Here is a 20,284-nt window from a genome sequence, read left to right on the forward strand (position 1 = left end):
ACAGTGGAGAGAATGGTACAACGACGAGGACCAGGGGATCATCAAACAGAGGAGAATGGGACAACGACGAGGACCAGGGAGATCATCACACAGTGAGAATGGTACAAACGATGGAGGATCAGGGATCATCAAACAAAGGAGAATGGTACAACGACTGAGGACCAGGGAGATCATCAGAGACAGCAGAGAATGGTACAACGACTGAGGACCAGGGAACGATCATCAGAACAGTGGAAGAATGGTACAAACTGACTTGAGGACCATGGATCATCAGACAAGGAGAATGGTACACCACACTGAGGGACCAGGGAGATCATCAAACACATGGAGAATGGTACAACGACCAGGACCAGGGATCATCAAAACAGAGGAGAATGGTACAACGACTGAGGACCAGGGATCATCAAACAATGGAGAATGGTATAACGACTGAGGACCAGGGAGATCATCAAACAGTGGAGAATGGTACAACGACGAGGACCAGGAAGATCAGAGAAACAGTGAGAGAAAGGTACAACGAGGACAAGTGGACCATCATCATCAACAGAGGAGGAATGGTACAACGACTGAGGACCAGGAGATCATTAAACAGAGGAGAATGGTACAACGATGAGGACCATGGAGATCATCAAACAGTGGAGAATGGTACAACGACTGAGAACCATGGAGATCATCAAACAGTAGAGAATGGTACAACAACTGAGGACCAGGGATCATCAAACAGAGGAGAATGGTACGACGACTGAGGACCAGGGAGATCATCGAACAGAGGAGAATGGTACGACGGACAGAGGACCAGGGAATCATCAAACAGCAGGTAATGGTACAACAACGACCATAGGAAACGCACAATAGACAACAGAATGGTACAATAATAGATGAGGACCAGGATCAACAACAGTGGAGGTAATGGTACAACGACAGAGGACAAGGGAGATCATCAAAACAGCAGAGAATGGTACAACGACTGAGGACCAGGGATCATTGGAAAACAGGGAAATGGTACAACGACGAGGACAACCAGGGAAACCACATCAAACTAGGGATGGATATGACAAGTGGAGAAACGACTCATCATCAAACAATTGGAGAATGGTACAGTAACGACCGAGGACCAGGGAGATCATCATTGACAGAGGAGAATGGCGTGGATAATGACAAACTAAGGACCAGGGAGATCATCATGAACAGAGGAAATGGTACAACGATGAGGACCAGGGGATCATCAAACAGCGGAGAATGGGTACAACAATGAGGACACAGGGATCATCAAGAAACAGTGGAGAGAATGGTACAATGACTGAGGGATCAGGGATCATCAAACAGGGGAGAATGGTACAACGACTGAGGACCAGGGAGATCATCAAACAGTGAGAAATGGTACAACGACTGTAGGACCAGGGATCATCAAACGGTGAGAATTGGTACAACATACGACTAGGACCAGGGAGATCATCAAACAGAGAGAATGGTATAACAACTGAGGACCAGGGGATCATCAAACAATGGAGAATGGTACAACGATGAGGACCAGGGATCATCAAAACAGCGAGAGAATGGTACAACGATTGAGGAACCAGGGGGATCATCAAACAGGGAAGAATGGTAACACGACTGAGGACCAAGGAGATCATCAAACAGCGGAGAATGGTACACAACGACTGAGGACCAGGGGGATCATCCAAACAGCAGAGAATGGTACAACAACTAGAGGACCAGGGGATCATCAAACAGTGTGAGGAGAATGGGTACAACGACGTATGAGGACCAGGGGATCATCACACAGCTGAGAATGGTACAACGACTGAGGACCAGGGATCATCAAACAGTGGAGAATGGTACAAACGAAGAGGACCAGGGAGATCATCAAACAGCGGAGAATGGTACAACGACTGAGGACCAGGGATCATCAAACAGAGAAATGGAACAACGACTGAGGACCAGCGAAGATCATCAAACAGCAGAGAATGGTACAACACTGAGGACCAGGGATCATCAACAGCAGAGAATGGTACAACGACGAGGACCAGGGAAGTCATCAAACAGCGAGAGAATGGTACACACTGACTGAGGACCGAGGGATCATCAAACAACAGAGAATGGTACAACAACTGAGGACCAGGGATCATCAAACAGCGGAGAATGGTACAACGGACTGAGGACCAAGGGATCATCAAAGACAGAGAATAATGGTACAACAACTGAGGACCCAGGGAGATCATCAAACAGCCGAGAATGGTACAACGACGGAGGACCCAGGGATCATCAAACAGTAGGAGAATGGTACAACGACTGAGGACCAGGGAGATCATCAAACAGAGGAGAATGGTACAACGACTTCAGGACCAGGGAGATCATCAAACAGTCGTGAGAAAGGTACAACGACTGAGGTACCAGGATCATCAAACAGAGGAGAATGGTACAACGAGCTGAGGACCAGGAGATCATCAAACAGCAGGAGAATGGTACAACAAATAACGAAGCTGACCAGGGAGATCATCAAACAGTGAGAATGGTACAAAAACTTGAGGACGACAGGGACCATGGATCATCAAACAGTGGAGAATGGTACCCACGACCCCGGAACCATGGGAGATCATCAAACAGTAGGAGAATGAAAAAAATACAACGACTGAGGACAAGGAGATCATCACAACAGATGAGAACAGATAATGGTACAACGAGGGAGGACCAGGGGATCATCGTACAACTATGGAGAGAATGGTACAACGACCCGAGGAAACCTAGGGATCACCAGAAAGCGGGAGAATGGTATCAAACGACTGAGGACCCATGACTAAAATCAACAGACACATCAAACAGAATGGTACAACGACGAGGACCAGGATCAATCAACAGGTGAGGAATGGTACAACGATGAGGACCAGGAGATCATCAAACAGAGGAGAATGGTATCACGATGGAGGACCAGGAGATCATCAACAATGGAAGAATGGTACCACACGATCGAGGACCATAGAGATCAACAAACAGGTGAGAATGGTACAGACGACTGAGGACCAGGGATCACATCAAAGGAGAGGAAGAATGGGGTACAACGACTGAAGACCAGGGAGATCCATCACAAAGGGGGGAACAGATGAGAATGGTAACAACGACGAGGACAACAGGGAGGAATCATCAAACAATGGAGAATGGTACAACGACTGAAGACCAGGAGATCACAAAACAGAGAGAATGGGCAGAACGATGGAGAACCCATGGAGATCATCAACACCTGAGAATTGTACGACGACTGAGGAACCATGATCATTAAACAGACGGGAAGGTGGATCGACTCAAGACCAAGAGGTGATCCATCGAAACAGAGGAGAACAGTACGACGACTGAGGCCCAGAGATAATCAAACAGAGGTGAATGGTACAACGACGAGCTACTCAGGGATCATCATGAACAGAGGAAAATGGTACACAAAGACAATGAACAGGGGATCATCAGAATACAGAGAGAATGGTACAACGACTGAAGAACCAGGGAGATTATGTGAAAATCCTGATAATCGGTATAACGACTGAGGACCAGGGAGATCATCAAGATAGAGGAGGAATGGTTTGTCAATGCCTGAGGACCAGGGAGATCATCAAAAAGCTTGAGAATCAATGGAATAAAACGACTGAGTATCGGTGTGAATAATCCATCGAATAGCCATGAAAGGGTACCTCTACGACATGGACCAACCATGGGATCATCAGCAAACGGCGGAATGGTACAACAACTGAGGGACCATTGGCTATCATCAAAACGCGGACGAATGGATACAACGATTGAGGACCAGATCATCACGGGAAGAATGGTACAACTACTAGAAGGCCGCAGGAGGAGATCATCAAATAATGCAGAGAATGGACAATGACTGAGGACCAGGGAGATCATCGAACAGCAGAAAACAGTGTACATTTGAAAATTTTTTGACGACCAGGGATCATCAAACAGGGAGAATGGTACAACAAAGAGGACCAGGGAAATCACACTGCAGAATGGTTACCACGAAAAATGCAAGGAATTACCAGGGACTTGAGGACCAGGGAATCATCAAAATGCTAGAGAATGGTACAATTTGGATTGGACCAGGGATCAAATGAGGAAAATGGTACAACAACTGGAGGATGGATTGACAAGGGGAATTTTTCATGAACTGATCATTTCAAAGTCATGGTCAAACCTTCAGGACTTGGGATCATCAAACATGGAGAATGGTTACAACGAAAAGGACAGGGATCAAACAACAGAGAATGGTAAACAACTGAGGAATCATCAAACAGGAGAATGGTACAAGACGACGGACAGGGGACAAGGGAGAATGGTAAAAGGTGAGGACATGGTTAACTTGGAAATTTTGAATTACTTTTCAAGTTTGACCAAACACAAAGTGTTGTTATTTTTCGGGTCGATCCGAAATCCAAGATGGCCGCCACAGCCGCCATCTTGAAAACACATTTTGAACTTCTCAAGTTCTACCGGTTCGATTTGGCTGAAACTTGCATGAAATGATCCTGACATGATCCCGACAAAGTGTTGTTATTTTTCGGGTCGATCCGAAATCCAAGATGGCCGCCACAGGCGCCATCTTGAAAACACATTTTGAACTTCTTCTCAAGTTCTACCGGTGCGATTTGGCTGAAACTTGCATGAAATGATCCTGACATGGTCCCGACAAAGTGTTGTTATTTTTCGGGTCGATCCGAAATCCAAGATGGCCGCCACAGCCGCCATCTTGAAAACACATTTTAAACTTCTTCTCAAGTTCTACCGGTGTGATTTGGCTGAAACTTGCATGAAATGATCCTGACATGGTCCCGACAAAGTGTTGTTATTTTTCGGGTCGATCCGAAATCCAAGATGGCCGCCACAGGCGCCATCTTGAAAACACATTTTGAACTTCTTCTCAAGTTCTACCGGTGCGATTTGGCTGAAACTTGCATGAAATTGATCCTGACATGGTCCCGACAAAGTGTTGTTATTTTTCGGGTCGATCCGAAATCCAAGATGGCCGCCACAGCCGCCATCTTGAAAACACATTTTAAACTTCTTCTCAAGTTCTACCGGTGCGATTTGGCTGAAACTTGCATGAAATGATCCTGACATGGTCCCGACAAAGTGTTGTTATTATTCGGGTCGATCCGAAATCCAAGATGGCCGCCACAGGCGCCATCTTGAAAACACATTTTGAACTTTCTCAAGTTCTACTGGTGCGATTTGGCTGAAACTTGCATGAAATGATCCTGACATGGTCCCGACAAAGTGTTGTTATTTTTCGGGTCGATCCGAAATCCAAGATGGCCGCCACAGCCGCCATCTTGAAAACAACATTTTGAACTTCTTCTCAAGTTCTACCGGTGCGATTTGGCTGAAACTTGCATGAAATGATCCTGACATGGTCCCGACAAAGTGTTGTTATTTTTCGGGTCAATCCGAAATCCAAGATGGCCGCCACAGCCGCCATCTTGAAAACACATTTTGAAATTATTCTCAAGTTCAACTCGTGCGATTTGGCTGAAACTTGCATGAAATGATCCTGACATGGTCCCGACAAAGTGTTGTTATTTTTCGGGTCAATCCGAAATCCAAGATGACCGGCACATCTGCCATATTGAAAACACATTTTGAACTTCTTCTCAAGTTTTACTGGTTCGATTTGGCTGAAACTTGCATGAAATGATCCTGACATGGTCCCGACAAAGTGTTGTTATTTTTCGGGTCGATCCGAAATCCAAGATGGCCGCCACAGCCGCCATCTTGAAAACACATTTTGAACTTCTTCTCAAGTTCTGCCTATGTGATTTGGCTGAAACTTGCCTGAGATGATCCTGACATGGATCGACAAAGTATTGTTACATCTCTGGTTGATCCCAAATTGAAGAAGGCTACTATGACACTATATCTAATTAATTTCCTACATGTTAAGGCCCTTGGGCCTCTTGTTTGAAATAAAATTTGTTGAAGGAAATGGAAAATGATCCTGACATGGTCCTGACAAAGTAACACCATATGAAATTAATTTTACTATTGCCAAGGTAGTCAGATGACCGTTAAGGCCCTTTGGGCCTCTTGTTATAACCTAACACACTGGAAAATGGTATGATGACAAAGGACCAGGAGTTGATATTTTACTGATTGTAACAAATCTCTGTTAACCAAGGGAGTTACTTTGTTGCACATACCAACTTTCTTTTGCAGCTAGCTTTGCACAGATTTAACAATTGAATGATCATTCCTATTGATATAGATGAAATAGATATTAATTCTTAGAGATATAAAATTTCGCAAATTTACTTGGATTGCGAAATTTGCAAAAGTAAATCGCAAGCGAATGAAAGTTGGTTAAGTTTATTTATTATAAACATATTCACATACATGTAACATATTCAACCCAATAAGAGCCCATCTCAAGACCTAAATTTCAGGAACTTCTAATGAAATAGACTGAAGATATGAAAAATTCATCTTTCATTTCTGTTTGTAAATTGTTTTATAACTTTGTGAATGGTATTTTATGAATTAAGGGCCATGCAGACCAAATTTGGTTCTAGTTTATTCCCATTTTCACTCGGGGGCACTTGTTGATTGAATAAGGTAATTACATTTTAAAGCAGTACTGTGTTATAAATATACTCTTTCAAGAGTAAGGTTTTAGCAACCAGATAAATATATAAATGATATTTGCATGCTACTGGTGCAGATCAAAAGTAAATGCACCATGTTCATTTTAGAAAAAAAATGCAGCAACATATCGATACATACGCCAAGCAGAATATATAAAGGATCTTACATGAGTGTTTATTTTTGCAAGACTATATAAAGGATCTTACATGAGTGTTTATTTTTGCAAGACTTGGCGAGCAAAAATTAAACTTTGAGACGGGTTTCATAAAATCTCTTATGAAATGAACACAAATTTATGATACTTTTTATCACATAACTACAAATACCTACAAGAATTTCACGTCAAAATTTATTCTGAAAATCCTACAAAGGCCGCCATTTTGTCCCGCGGTCCTTGTAATCCCGACGTCATGTCATTTTTCCTGACTTCATTTATTGTTCCTGTCTGACGTCAAAATGTATTTCCAGCTAATGAAAATCTCTCCAGGTCATATTACACTAGTGACATATGCAAAAATATTACACGGACGAAATCACTGGATATCAGGCGGAGTATGTGATAAAACTAGATTTAACAAGGTAATTCTACACTGGCCTATACATGTATGCTTTGTTTCTGGTGTACAAGGCAAAACAACACAAAAATAAACAATTTGAAATGATTTATTTCCACATATAACACATAAAAATCATTTGTATTGCGCTGTATTTTGTAAAATGTAATTACTTAACTACTTTAAAAAGTACTCTAGTGTATTTGTGGCATTAAATCATTTGAAACAGATTACAATTTTTCAAAAAGAAGGAAAAAAACCCACTTTTTGTGACTTTAATGTACGTATTAAATTAATCTATAAATTTAAATCATTAATAAATAATTACATTTCGAAAAAATTCAACTCTAATCATAAATGGTATACACAGTATTCATCGACGTTTTCCTCATATTTAGAAACTTAGAACCTGATATTATTACGTTTATTCCAGAATAAAGAGTTGAACCTCCTGAACTCTGCTATTGCAGAACCGTGGCATAACTCTTCTTCAACATTATTGGGGTCATAAAGTGAAAAGTTCTGTCATAGCCAACAAAATATTTTAGTTATTAAATGGGCCATTTCAGTTACACTAGTTATGGAAGTTCAAGTTTGAATGTGTATGAAAGGCAATCATGTACATAATGTATGACACATTCACACAATACTTAAATAATCTATCACAAATGCAATGCTGAGTAATTATATAATTACCAATCAGCAACACACAATCTCTGGCTATAATTAACTAAATAAATGTGCAATGGAAATTGTACATGATTTTAAGAATTGCTGCAACTTTGGGAAAATACAGTTGATAAACTACATGGTAAGGGCTCAGTTGCCAATCTGATTAAAATCAGCTGCTTGTTTCTACATGTAGTAGGCAGAGAAAAAAGCAGCCGATATTAATTAGATTGGTGAGTTGCACTCTTTATTAAATGAGATAGCTAGCATAAACTGCTATTAAACACATGCTCTACATCAATCTAAAACACCAGTCGATTTACACCCATCAAATAATACTTTGCCAAATGTGCAATGGTGACATTTACCTGTCATCAACCAATATCACATGGCTGATAATTAAAAAAAAATTGATTCTGACATGAACTAGTGTTGGACTAGAACATAAAATCATACCCTGCCATCGATTTATCACTATGGTTTTGGTAGAAAGATCTGTTGGAAACCTCCTGTCTGTCATACAGATCTATGTGTGGATATCAACCCTTGCCTGTCGTGAACTAGTGTTAGTCATGAGTCTGTGCCTGACATGAAATACTGTTATTAGCCCTGCATGTTGTGAATGAAAATTAAGACATCAGCTTGTGCCTGTTATGAACTGATGCTACCTGTTGGCATATGCCCCTGCCTGTTGTGCACACAAGCTTTTGATTCCAGATGTACAGACACCTATATATGTATAACACTGACAGTATTACAAAATTAATATGTGTAAATACATGTATAGGTGTCTGTATATCTACGCAGTCAAAAGCCTGTGTCACGCACTAGTGTTGAGACATTTGCCCCATAAACTAATGCCAGATATAAGCTCTTAATTGCCTCTGATGAACCAATTCCAGGCATCAGCCCCGTCTGCAATGAACCAATGTGACATCATCAGTCCTTGACATGAACCAATCTTCAATGCCGCCCATTGTCCTGCCATGTTTAACTTGAGCCTCTCTTCGCCATGAATCACTGTTAGACATCTAGTACAAACCCTTATCTACGATGTACATCTGCCCCTGTCTTTTATAAACCAATTTTCTGTCATCATATGCAATCAAAAACTGATAATTTACACAATATAAACTCACTTCTGTTGAATTTGGAGGCAAAAAAAAAACAAAAAAAACTTTGAAAGGCCATTATAAATTGTAACAAAGAGAAACATGTTCCTGATTTCCAGTCAATATCGATCACAAAGATTGGTTTACTTGGAATGGAGCACTCATTAAACAAATCTTGAGCCTATACAGTAACAGCTCTCCAATATTGTCCGCTTAACTCTGTTTCTTGAATTATTAAATTAATTTGAAACCAGCTAGTACGTCCAGGACTTCAAATCAAATTGGCATAGGAAACTGCTCTGCATATACTAGCTTTTCTCCTCTTTGCTCCTTACACGTGTCTTTACTGAAAAAATACAAATCAAATATAAAGTATTAATTGATCACTACCGGTATAACTTCTTGTACAGTAAAGTGTTATAGCCATGCTACCCCAACTGAGAACGATGCGTGTACATAAATCCCTACCGCTCTGCCGCTGACTTGTATCGATGTATTTAATGAGTGTAGCTAGTTATTTATAGACTCGAGTACTATCGCCAAATCCATAGGTAAATCGTGGCGGCTCAGGCTACATTAGCTGTACTACCACTTCTACGAGTTACACTTTAACATTTCTAGGCTACATTAGCTGTACTACCACTTCTACGAGTTACACTTTAACATTTCTATAAACACAATGATCGTAATTGTTACAAATATCGTAAAAACTTGTGTAACTTACACACCAGTGTACTTTGCTGATGTATTTTTTCTGGGGATGAAAATGCTGAAAAAAAATCTACTATCGGTATATTTTGGGCAGATAATTTTTTTAAGGAAAACAATGTCCGAGTAAACACAAAGTTGATGTTATAAAGGTAATAATTTCAATGCAAAAAATTTACGATAAATGCTTGACAACTTGCACAAAGATGTGTTGTATTTAGAAGAAATAACATAATATAGTTGCATCATGTTTGTTTTCTTTTATTGGCCACCGTAACTGAAACAGTATCTTGCAGAACATATCAAAAACATTGGCGGTCTGCCATACTCTGCACAAATGTCAACGTCTGGAAATATTACACATGAATAGTTATCAGAAATATTTGAAAATATTATAATCTAGTTACTTAAAATTGCCACAATAAGTTATTAGTGTGTTTGATATCATTAACAAACTTTAATGAGCAATCAGAGAGCAGAATCACATTGTGAGTGAACTCACTACGATAGCAGATCTGTAGATCCAAACTGATGGCTAATTATATATAACAGTACGGTTTAAATTGCCACTAACCTTTTAGCTTGTTAGTTTTGCAGTAATAATATTGCAAACCACCTATTGAAAATCCATATAAGCCAATTTACACCTCATCTTATAAATCCCAAGTGTGTTTCGACTTTTTGTACACGGTCTGCATCCGAGACATGGAACAGTATGGCGGTTCCCTACGTAATGAGCATTGCTAGATCTATAAGGAGTTTCATGTGCAAATTTACTAGAAATATGAAGATTTGTTAAAATATTTAGTATAAAGACATACTAGTCAAATGAATGTTGATGTAATTTGAAGAATATTTGTTTTGCATTTAAGTAGATACAGACGCATGGTTGATGATATATAGATCGGTTAAGCTAACTAGCCATTCATTCACAGCTTTTACTTCAACAAACCCGGAATTATCTGTTTCAAAAACGCATCGATGTCATTACCGTCCATGCTTGCTGATAAGAGACCGAATCATTTGAAAATGTGATATAGTTTTGGTTATGAAATGTAAACCCCATATGTACTTTCATTTTCGTTCAGCTGGATGCAAGGCCCGAGCGTAGCATCCAGTACCAATATTACCTGACAGTGTGTGTTTGGTGACAGTACTCAAGTCAATAAATGACACGGCTACAGTACACCCATTCAATACATCGATACAAGTCAGCGGTTGAGCGGTAGGTGTTTATATACACGCGTCGTTCTCAGTTTGGGTAGCACAGCTGTAACACCATCATGTAATATTGCTGCTCTAGCAGAGTAAGTAATTTATGGGCCTAACGGTAAATCTTACACACTAAATACATGTACTATTGTACCTTATTAATTCTTGAATAAGATTTTTATGAGATATTAAAACTGAAATTTAAAAGTTTTAAGAATAATTTTTGTTTAATACTGAGGGTTGGAATAACTTCAAAAGTACGTGCAATAATGCAAAATGATCTGAAACTTTTTGTTTTAAATAACTTTGAGCATAATTATGACATAATAATCAGGCAATTTAATCGAAATTTGTCTTTTCTCTCAATAGCATGTCGACAATATCCAACCGTCTCCTACCTGCAGTGCTCAGTTGTCTCCCCTGTAACATTCTCTAGTTGTATGGTGTCGGTGAGGAGTTCTACATTACGCACACTCCCAAAAAAGTCCGTCAGAAGGACCTTATCAGGGTTCCGTGGGAACAGGTCTTTACGTGTACTAACAGTGGATGAACACTGGGAACGAGGACACACCTTCAGCTGTACATAACAAAAATGTATCATTTGTATCTTAAAAATGCTATATATATTAAAGCTTTGATTCAACAGAATGATGTGGATGTGTCCTAAGCTATCTGAAAGCTGTATGTCTGTTGATGCCTGTTAACACATTTTATTTTTGTACAACTTGTACTAAACTAATAAATTTTATCTATTTGTGAAGAATATTTAACACTGAAACTTTTTTGCTATAAAGTACATCTTTATAGTGACAGGATATGACAGGAGGAAGCGTGAGACATCAGGGTCATATAATTCACATCTTTTGTTAAGACCTTTCTATGTCTGAAGAGTATTTGATACTTTTGAAATTTTAGTCAATTTTACTCCTTTTTGCCCCTTCCACAGCCCCGAGGGGTAGGGGCCATATAATTTACAATTTTGATTGGCCTTATGAGTTAGAAGGTTTGTGCAAAATTTCGTCTCAGGTGAGCTAAAAATACTGGAAACAAGCAAAACTATTTCTAAAGTGTCTCTGTGAATGTATACTACTTACAAATTGTCCCATAGTCTTTTTGCTGTCAGGCTTGGCAGATTCCAGAAACTCTAATGCATAGTAAGTATATCTATCAATCACAAATACACCAATGGTTGGATCTACATGGTGCTGAAAATACAAGAAAACAACCATTTAATAACAAGGGTCTAATAATGGGCTTAAAGTTATGTGATGTAATTTTCATACCAATAAATCAAGATCAGTTTATCATTCACCAACAAAAATTACCCCAATAATTTGCGAATTGAAATACTTTCAATGCATAGGTATTAATATCACAAGTATATGTGAAAGTACTGCCGAAAATCATTATTCAATGTATTTGCATCTACAGTGTAGTGAAATATGTACATGTGGTCAGACAGTGAAGCCAAAAGATTTCTGCAGGTATGTCTAAATATACATTAGGCATACAAATCTAGAATTTTTACAAATTGCATAAATTCTGTGTTGTTATTATTGTTTATAAGGCATTATATATGTTTGACTGTCTGTTTGATGGTTTTCAGAGCTTTAAGTTATATTGACCTTAATTTTCATACTCATAAATCAAGAAGAGCTTTTAATGTTTTATTCACCACCAAAGATGATCAAAACTTTGATGATTACAATACTTACAATGCATAGGTTTTTAACTTACAAGTCCAGATAATGGCTGAGAATGATTTTTGGCAGCACTGACAAGATATATACAGTATTTACATCTTCAGCAAAGTGAATTGAGTATGCCAGTCAGACCATGAAGTGAAGATGTACGTGGTCTTTAATTTCATTTCACATTTTTACAGTGTTATTAGTAATTGTGATTTGATTTCTGCAGGTATGTTTCTATGTAAACATTCATAAGGCATAAAAAGCAACATTTTACATACAGTGTAGTAAGTAATGTTTACAAGGCATCATAATGTTTGTCTGTCTATTCCAATGATTTTCACAGCTTATTTCATAAGACCTTATGATTTCTAATAGGTAACCGATTTAAAAAATAAGTTATAATTTCTGCTCAGATACAGCACATTTAACTTTAATTGTGCCATATACTTTTAATGAAAAATGTTCATGTTTGACTGGAAAACAAGTTCCATAGCATATTATAAATCAAAAGCAGACATATAAACATATGAAAATGAAGATCTGCTGAAATTGGTTACTAAGTACCAGTTAATAATTTGTACATAACATATACATGTATATAAGGTACTAGTACATCATTAACGGAGTACAATTTTGATACAAATTACATATTGTATTCATTTTTTTCTATCTTATATTGGATTTATTTCTTTTTCTCCCCTAGACACTCTTTGCTAAATACTTACAGACAGTGAATCCTCGCCAATCTTACTACTGGCAACAGCCAAAATGTTAGGTGAGTAAAACTTGTGGAACATTGACTCAGCTTGACAGGTGTCGATCATATAGAACAGTTCATGATACCTACATAATGGAAACAAAGAACAGTTCATGATGCCTACATAATGGAAACATAGAACAGTTCATGATGCCTACATAATGGAAACATAGAACAGTTCATGATGCCTACATAATGGAAACATAGAACAGTTCATGATGCCTACATAATGGAAACATAGAACGGTTCATGATGCCTACATAATGGAAACATAGAACGGTTCATGATGCCCACATAATGTAAACATAAAACGGTTCATGATGCCTACATAATGGAAACATAGAACAGTTCATGATGCCTACATAATGGAAACATAGAACAGTTCATGATGCCTACATAATGGAAACATAGAACAGTTCATGATGCCTACATAATGGAAACATAGAACAGTTCATGATGCCTACATAATGGAAACATAACACTTCATGATACCTACATAATGGAAACATAGAACAGTTCATGATGCCTACATAATGGAAACATAGAACAGTTCATGATGCCTACATAATGGAAACATAGAACAGTTCATGATACCTACATAATGGAAACATAGAACGGTTCATGATACCTACATAATGGAAACATAACACTTCATGATACCTACATAATGGAAACATAACACTTCATGATGCCTACATAATGGAAACATAGAACGGTTCATGATACCTACATAATGGAAACATAACACTTCATGATACCTACATAATGGAAACATAACACTTCATGATGCCTACATAATGGAAACATAGAACGGTTCATGATGCCTACATAATGGAAACATAGAACGGTTCATGATGCCTACATAATGGAAACATAGAACAGTTCATGATGCCTACATAATGGAAACATAGAACAGTTCATGATACCTACATAATGGAAACATAGAACAGTTCATGATGCCTACATAATGGAAACATAGAACAGTTCATGATGCCTACATAATGGAAACATAGAACAGTTCATGATGCCTACATAATGGAAACATAGAACAGTTCATGATGCCTACATAATGGAAACATAGAACAGTTCATGATGCCTACATAATGGAAACATAGAACGGTTCATGATGCCTACATAATGGAAACATAGAACAGTTCATGATGCCTACATAATGGAAACATAGAACAGTTCATGATGCCTACATAATGGAAACATAAACACTTCATGATACCTACATAATGGAAACATAGAACAGTTCATGATGCCTACATAATGGAAACATAGAACGGTTCATGATGCCTACATAATGGAAACATAACACTTCATGATGCCTACATAATGGAAACATAGAACAGTTCATGATGCCTACATAATGGAAACATAGAACGGTTCATGATGCCTACATAATGGAAACATAGAACAGTTTGTGATACCTACATAATGGAAACATAGAACAGTTCATGATGCCTACATAATGGAAACATAGAACAGTTCATGATGCCTACATAATGGAAACATAGAACGGTTCATGATGCCTACATAATGGAAACATAGAACGGTTCATGATACCTACATAATGGAAACATAACACTTCATGATGCCTACATAATGGAAACATAGAACGGTTCATGATGCCTACATAATGGAAACATAGAACGGTTATGATGCCTACATAATGGAAACATAGAACAGTTCATGATGCCTACATAATGGAAACATAACACTTCATGATACCTACATAATGGAAACATAGAACGGTTCATGATGCCTACATAATGGAAACATAGAACAGTTCATGATGCCTACATAATGGAAACATAGAACAGTTCATGATGCCTACATAATGGAAACATAGAACAGTTCATGATGCCTACATAATGGAAACATAACACTTCATGATACCTACATAATGGAAACATAGAACAGTTCATGATGCCTACATAATGGAAACATAGAACAGTTCATGATGCCTACATAATGGAAACATAGAACAGTTCATGATGCCTACATAATGGAAACATAGAACAGTTCAGAACAGTTCATGATGCCTACATAATGGAAACATAGAACAGTTCATGATGCCTACATAATGGAAACATAGAACAGTTCATGATGCCTACATAATGGAAACATAGAACAGTTCATGATGCCTACATAATGGAAACATAGAACGGTTCATGATGCCTACATAATGGAAACATAGAACAGTTTGTGATACCTACATAATGGAAACACAGAAATTTCAAATTTTACAAATTCATATATCTATGGTTAAGATAACTTATTTCATCATAAACAAGTCATTATAAGTTCAGATATTTTTATAAATTAGCTTTTACTATCAATGCCTAACCTTCTTTTCTGCCACATCTGCTCAAAGGCATCAGCTAACTCTACATTGGAGATTTCATTATCATCTTGGAACTTGAGAAACCCATCTCCACCATGACCTGTAATTATTAATTATTATAGATTCCAGAATGAGATTAAAAGCAAACTTAACAGAAAAAGAAGTGTATATATAGGTTATATTCTGTGATGTGTATCTTTATGTAATATTTCTTGCTTCTAGAACACCTTAAATATGGAAAAATACGGAAATAAAGAGATGTTCATTTGTTGTTGATTTATTAACATATTCGTACTACAATATATTCAACAAACATGTCCGACTTCCAAAATATATATCAACCAATAGGAAGTCAATGGAATCGATGCACATGAAAGAATGCAATTATTTTTCGTCAGTGCCTTATACAGCAATATTCCAACAATGCAAATGCTGGGTGCAGGATAAATAGCATGATATGTATTTATCCTGACCAGTAGGGTCTTGGACTGCAGAAGGGTTGATATTTACGACAAAACTGCATGTAATACTATTACCAGTCATATATACGAGAACATTACTCCTCTCATCTGTTAAAAGTCGTTTGGACCGAGGTGTGCTTGGTGGTAGTCGGCCAGTTAATACACGGATAAAGTTCTCAACTGTGACCTGGTATAGAGGACAAAATCTGAGTTTAGTGTCTTCCAAGATGTAATTAATACAAATAGATCTATAATTTACATACTTTTAAAGTAGATCATATTCTGCTTGTTATTTGCTGTAAGTCATGAGTCGATGGATCTTGTAAAAAGCAGAAAATAAACACCTTCAAGGCATGAACAAGATGACAGAATGGCAAAATCATCAGGATTAAATCAACAGGGAGATAAGATGCACACACAAAAATTACATGTATAAAGGTTGTGTATGTGCTGTTCTGCTATCCCTGACTGGGTTATATATTGGCCAAAGGTCAGCTTATCTATGGGAAGGAGGAAGGGTGCTGCTGTCCTTCATTATCAGTAAGAAAAAGGCTTTGAATCTTACATAAATCCACAGTGACTGATGTACAGGACCTAATGTATTACACCTCACCTGTAGGTTATATGATCAGGTTAACAGGTAGTACCACTGTGTCCTACTAGGACATACAAGCAGATCTTACCTCATAGCCTCTGTAGTCCACCTCCACATCGTCTCCATACACGTTGATCTTTTGGTTGGCATTATTGAAGACGGTGGCTGCGTAATAAGTATATCAAAAATATTAAGAAAATGGGAATACAAGAATAACATGATTTTTTTAAAAACATTTTGTATATCTATTTAAAATTTGGACTGTGGATAGAACAAATGGGATTGGGATGGACTGATAGCATTATATGGCCACCTCCCCACGGTCCACCACCATTAATGGCATGGGCAAACATATATTTATAATCAACACCAACGAAAGAGTCCCTGTGCAAGTTTTTGACCTCAATAAACAAAGTAATGACAAGCTTGTCACATGATCAACAAATGTATCACTATGGTTTTGAGTTGAGAGTGACATTAATAATTACAACAAAACATGTCCAAATAGTTTTTTCTTTTAAAATGGTAAGCAATTGAAAGAAAAATACATGACAGCCAAATAGCTCTCAAAACGAGATATTGAAACAGAATTGATGATATATGGGTACCAGTTGATAAGTTTTTAAAATGAAAGCATTTTGGAAGGCTGAATACCATATTTCAGTGATAAATAGTATTAAGGAAAACCAGCTGATCTTACCTGGTCTAGGGTTGCGAGGATTACAGGCCATATCATCAGCCACCATCAGGATAATTTGGCTATGGGTAAAAGTTAAAGTTAAAATTCCCTTTAGTTAAATGTATATATGAAGCCTGAAAAAATCCAAATAAATTAAGAAGGAAATTGCCGTAAAATTATTCCAGAATAAACAGGAAGCCACATAAGACAAGGACCTGTTTTTTTTCAATATAAATTATACAGTCAGTACTGACCCCAAAGCCTAATTACGGATCAGGATCTGGTTCAATTAAAGGCTAAGATTGTGCCTGATTTAGCTTACCTGTCTGGGATACCGAGGCGTTTGACACTCCTATAAATGGACAACACATTGGCCACATGACGGTAGTTGAACCAGAATCTAGATGTGTCGACAAGCACTGCCCAGTTGTTAGTGTGGCCACTGGTGAAAAATTCCTCTGGATTTACCTGAAGTTGAAAAATTCAACAAGTTTTATCTGAAATATTGAATTTCACACAGGTGAACATTAATATTACTTGTTACACTGATAAAGTAGGTGGTTGAGGGTTAAACATCATTAACTGATAGAGCACTGATACATAACAAAGGCAGTCTACTGCCAGCTACCAACTAGTGAAAAGTGATGATCATGTGATGCGAAAAATGAAAAAAAATGAAATAAAGTCATACAAGGGGCCGGGCCCATAGACCTTACAATGTAACCGTCATCTGACTAGTGACTACTGGCACAATACAACACCTCAAACAATATAGTAATGGCAAACCATTGAAGCAATACAAAAGAACTCTTATAATAGAAGTACATTTGTAGTTGAAGTTTTGATATATTGATGAATTACACCATGAATGAAGATCCCATGATCCTCATCATGCTGCAAGTCCAATATCTAATTACTAGGCCTCTTAGTTATTTACAAGAAGTCGTTAAATGATTTTAGCCTATTTGATCCCTGTGACCTTGAATGAAGGTCAAGGTCATTCATTTGAACAAACTTGGTAGCCATTCGTCCCAGCATACTGCAGGCCTAATTTGAGTACTTTGGTCCTTTCAGTTCCTGAGAAGAAGTCGTTGAAAGATTTTAGCCTACTTGATCCCTGTGACCTTGAATGAAGGTCATGGTCATTCATTTGAACAATCTTGGTAGCCTTTCATCCCAACAAACTACAGGCTAAATATCAGTATCCTGAACATTTGGGTTATTGAAAAGAAGTCGTTTGAATTGAAAGTTTACGCATGGCTCATGGAGCACGACGACAGATGATGCATGATGACAATAGATCATCCTGATGGGATGGGACTTCCTAACCCGAGGCCGATGGGCCTTAACAGTCATTTGACTATATGGACAATACAACATAGTCATTTAAAGATTTTAGCCTATTCGACCCCTGTGAATGAAGATCAAGGTCATCTAAGACTAATATGGTAGCCCTTCATCCAAGCATGTCACAGGCCTAAAATCAGGTCTCTAGGCATCTTAGTTATTCACAAAAGGTTATTTCAAGATTTTAGCCTATTTAACCCTTGTGACCTTGGATGGAGGTCAAGGTCATTCATTTGAAAAAAAAAAAATGGTAGCCCTTTATCTCAGCATGCTGCAGGCAGAATATAAGTATTCTGGACCTTTTGGTTCTTGAGAAGAAGTTGTTTAAAGGGTTAAGTCTATTTGACAACTGTGACCTTGAATAAACAAACTTTATAGCCCTTCATCGCAGAATACTGCAGGCCCAATATGAGTATCCTAGGTCATTTCGTTCTTGAGAAGAAGTTGTTTTTTTTACCCCTGTGACCTTGAATGAAGGTCTAGGTCATTCATTTAAAAAAATTTGGTAGCCCTTCATCCCAGCATGCTACAGGCCAAATATCAGTACCTTGGGACTTTCGGTTACTGAGAAGAGGTCGTTTGAATGAAAAGTTTACGCACGTAGGACAGTGCAGGATGATGAACGGCATGATGACAATAGGTCATCGATTCACTGATGCATCAATGTATTGCATCGCTTGGTGGTGTATCGATGCATTGTGCGCAATTTCTTAGTATCTTAATACCTAAAAACAAGAATTTAACACCCAAGAGTTCAAAATGTCTTTTTCAAGATAGCGGCTGTGGCGGCCATCTTAGATTTCGGATCAACTCAAAAATTACAACAGTTTGTTGGGACATGATTTCAGGATCATTTCATGCAAGTTTCAGCCAAATCTCACTTGTAGAACTTGAGAAGAAGTTAAAAATGTGAAATGTTTATGCACGGCGGACGACGACGGATGAAAAATGATGACTTTCGGTCATCCTAACCCTTTGGGCCAAATGACCTAATAAAAAAAAACCTGTACGTAGCACACACTTCAATATCAACATAATCTTCAACACGCGATGGGTAACATAAATATGACGTTATAATATTTACAGAACGTCAAACTCTTGTGATAAGAGTCTCGAGGAGGAATTTCAATAAGAATCAACCGAACTACACAATGAGTGTCAGATTAACTATCCGCTTTGTGAAAAGTTTGCTTCAGTGCTCTTTTCAGATTTCTGACAATCCGACATTGGAGTGTCGGGTCTAGGAAATATATCGATCCGTCAAAATTGGTTATCATACCGTTATTTAATTCTCCGTGAATATGGCGTGAAGTATATGAAAAGGACGTTGGATAAGAAATAACAATGTACATCAAAACAAAGCTTACCGATTCAGCCCGTGAATAGAACATCAATAGTGTCAAAATAATTGTGAATTGCAGATACTGACAGCACCCCGGAACTCGCATGGGGGCTGCCATTTTGATTTCTGGCAAATATTACTCCGCATTTTGTAAACATTCTCCAGGCTTTTGTTTGTTGAATT

At 38.1% G+C, this 20,284-nt stretch overlaps 1 protein-coding gene across 1 annotated transcript; it reads right to left on the minus strand.

Annotated features, from left to right (window-relative positions):
- Positions 1-7,271: 7,271 nt before the first annotated feature.
- LOC138321144 (GPI-anchor transamidase-like) lies at positions 7,272-20,230 on the minus strand. The gene is made up of 10 exons (XM_069264592.1): positions 20,127-20,230; positions 17,735-17,880; positions 17,434-17,492; positions 16,822-16,898; positions 16,214-16,325; positions 15,681-15,777; positions 13,296-13,413; positions 11,974-12,084; positions 11,278-11,456; positions 7,272-9,305 (listed from the first exon to the last, which is right to left on the minus strand). Exons 1-10 carry the CDS (start codon positions 20,217-20,219, stop codon positions 9,236-9,238), a joined length of 1,062 nt encoding a protein of 353 aa, XP_069120693.1. The 5' UTR covers positions 20,220-20,230; the 3' UTR covers positions 7,272-9,235.
- Between the last annotated feature and the right edge of the window lie 54 nt (positions 20,231-20,284).

The sequence above is a fragment of the Argopecten irradians genome, chromosome 4 (genome assembly GCF_041381155.1).
Source record: "Argopecten irradians isolate NY chromosome 4, Ai_NY, whole genome shotgun sequence".
In the NCBI taxonomy this organism is placed as follows: Eukaryota; Metazoa; Mollusca; class Bivalvia; order Pectinida; family Pectinidae; genus Argopecten; species Argopecten irradians.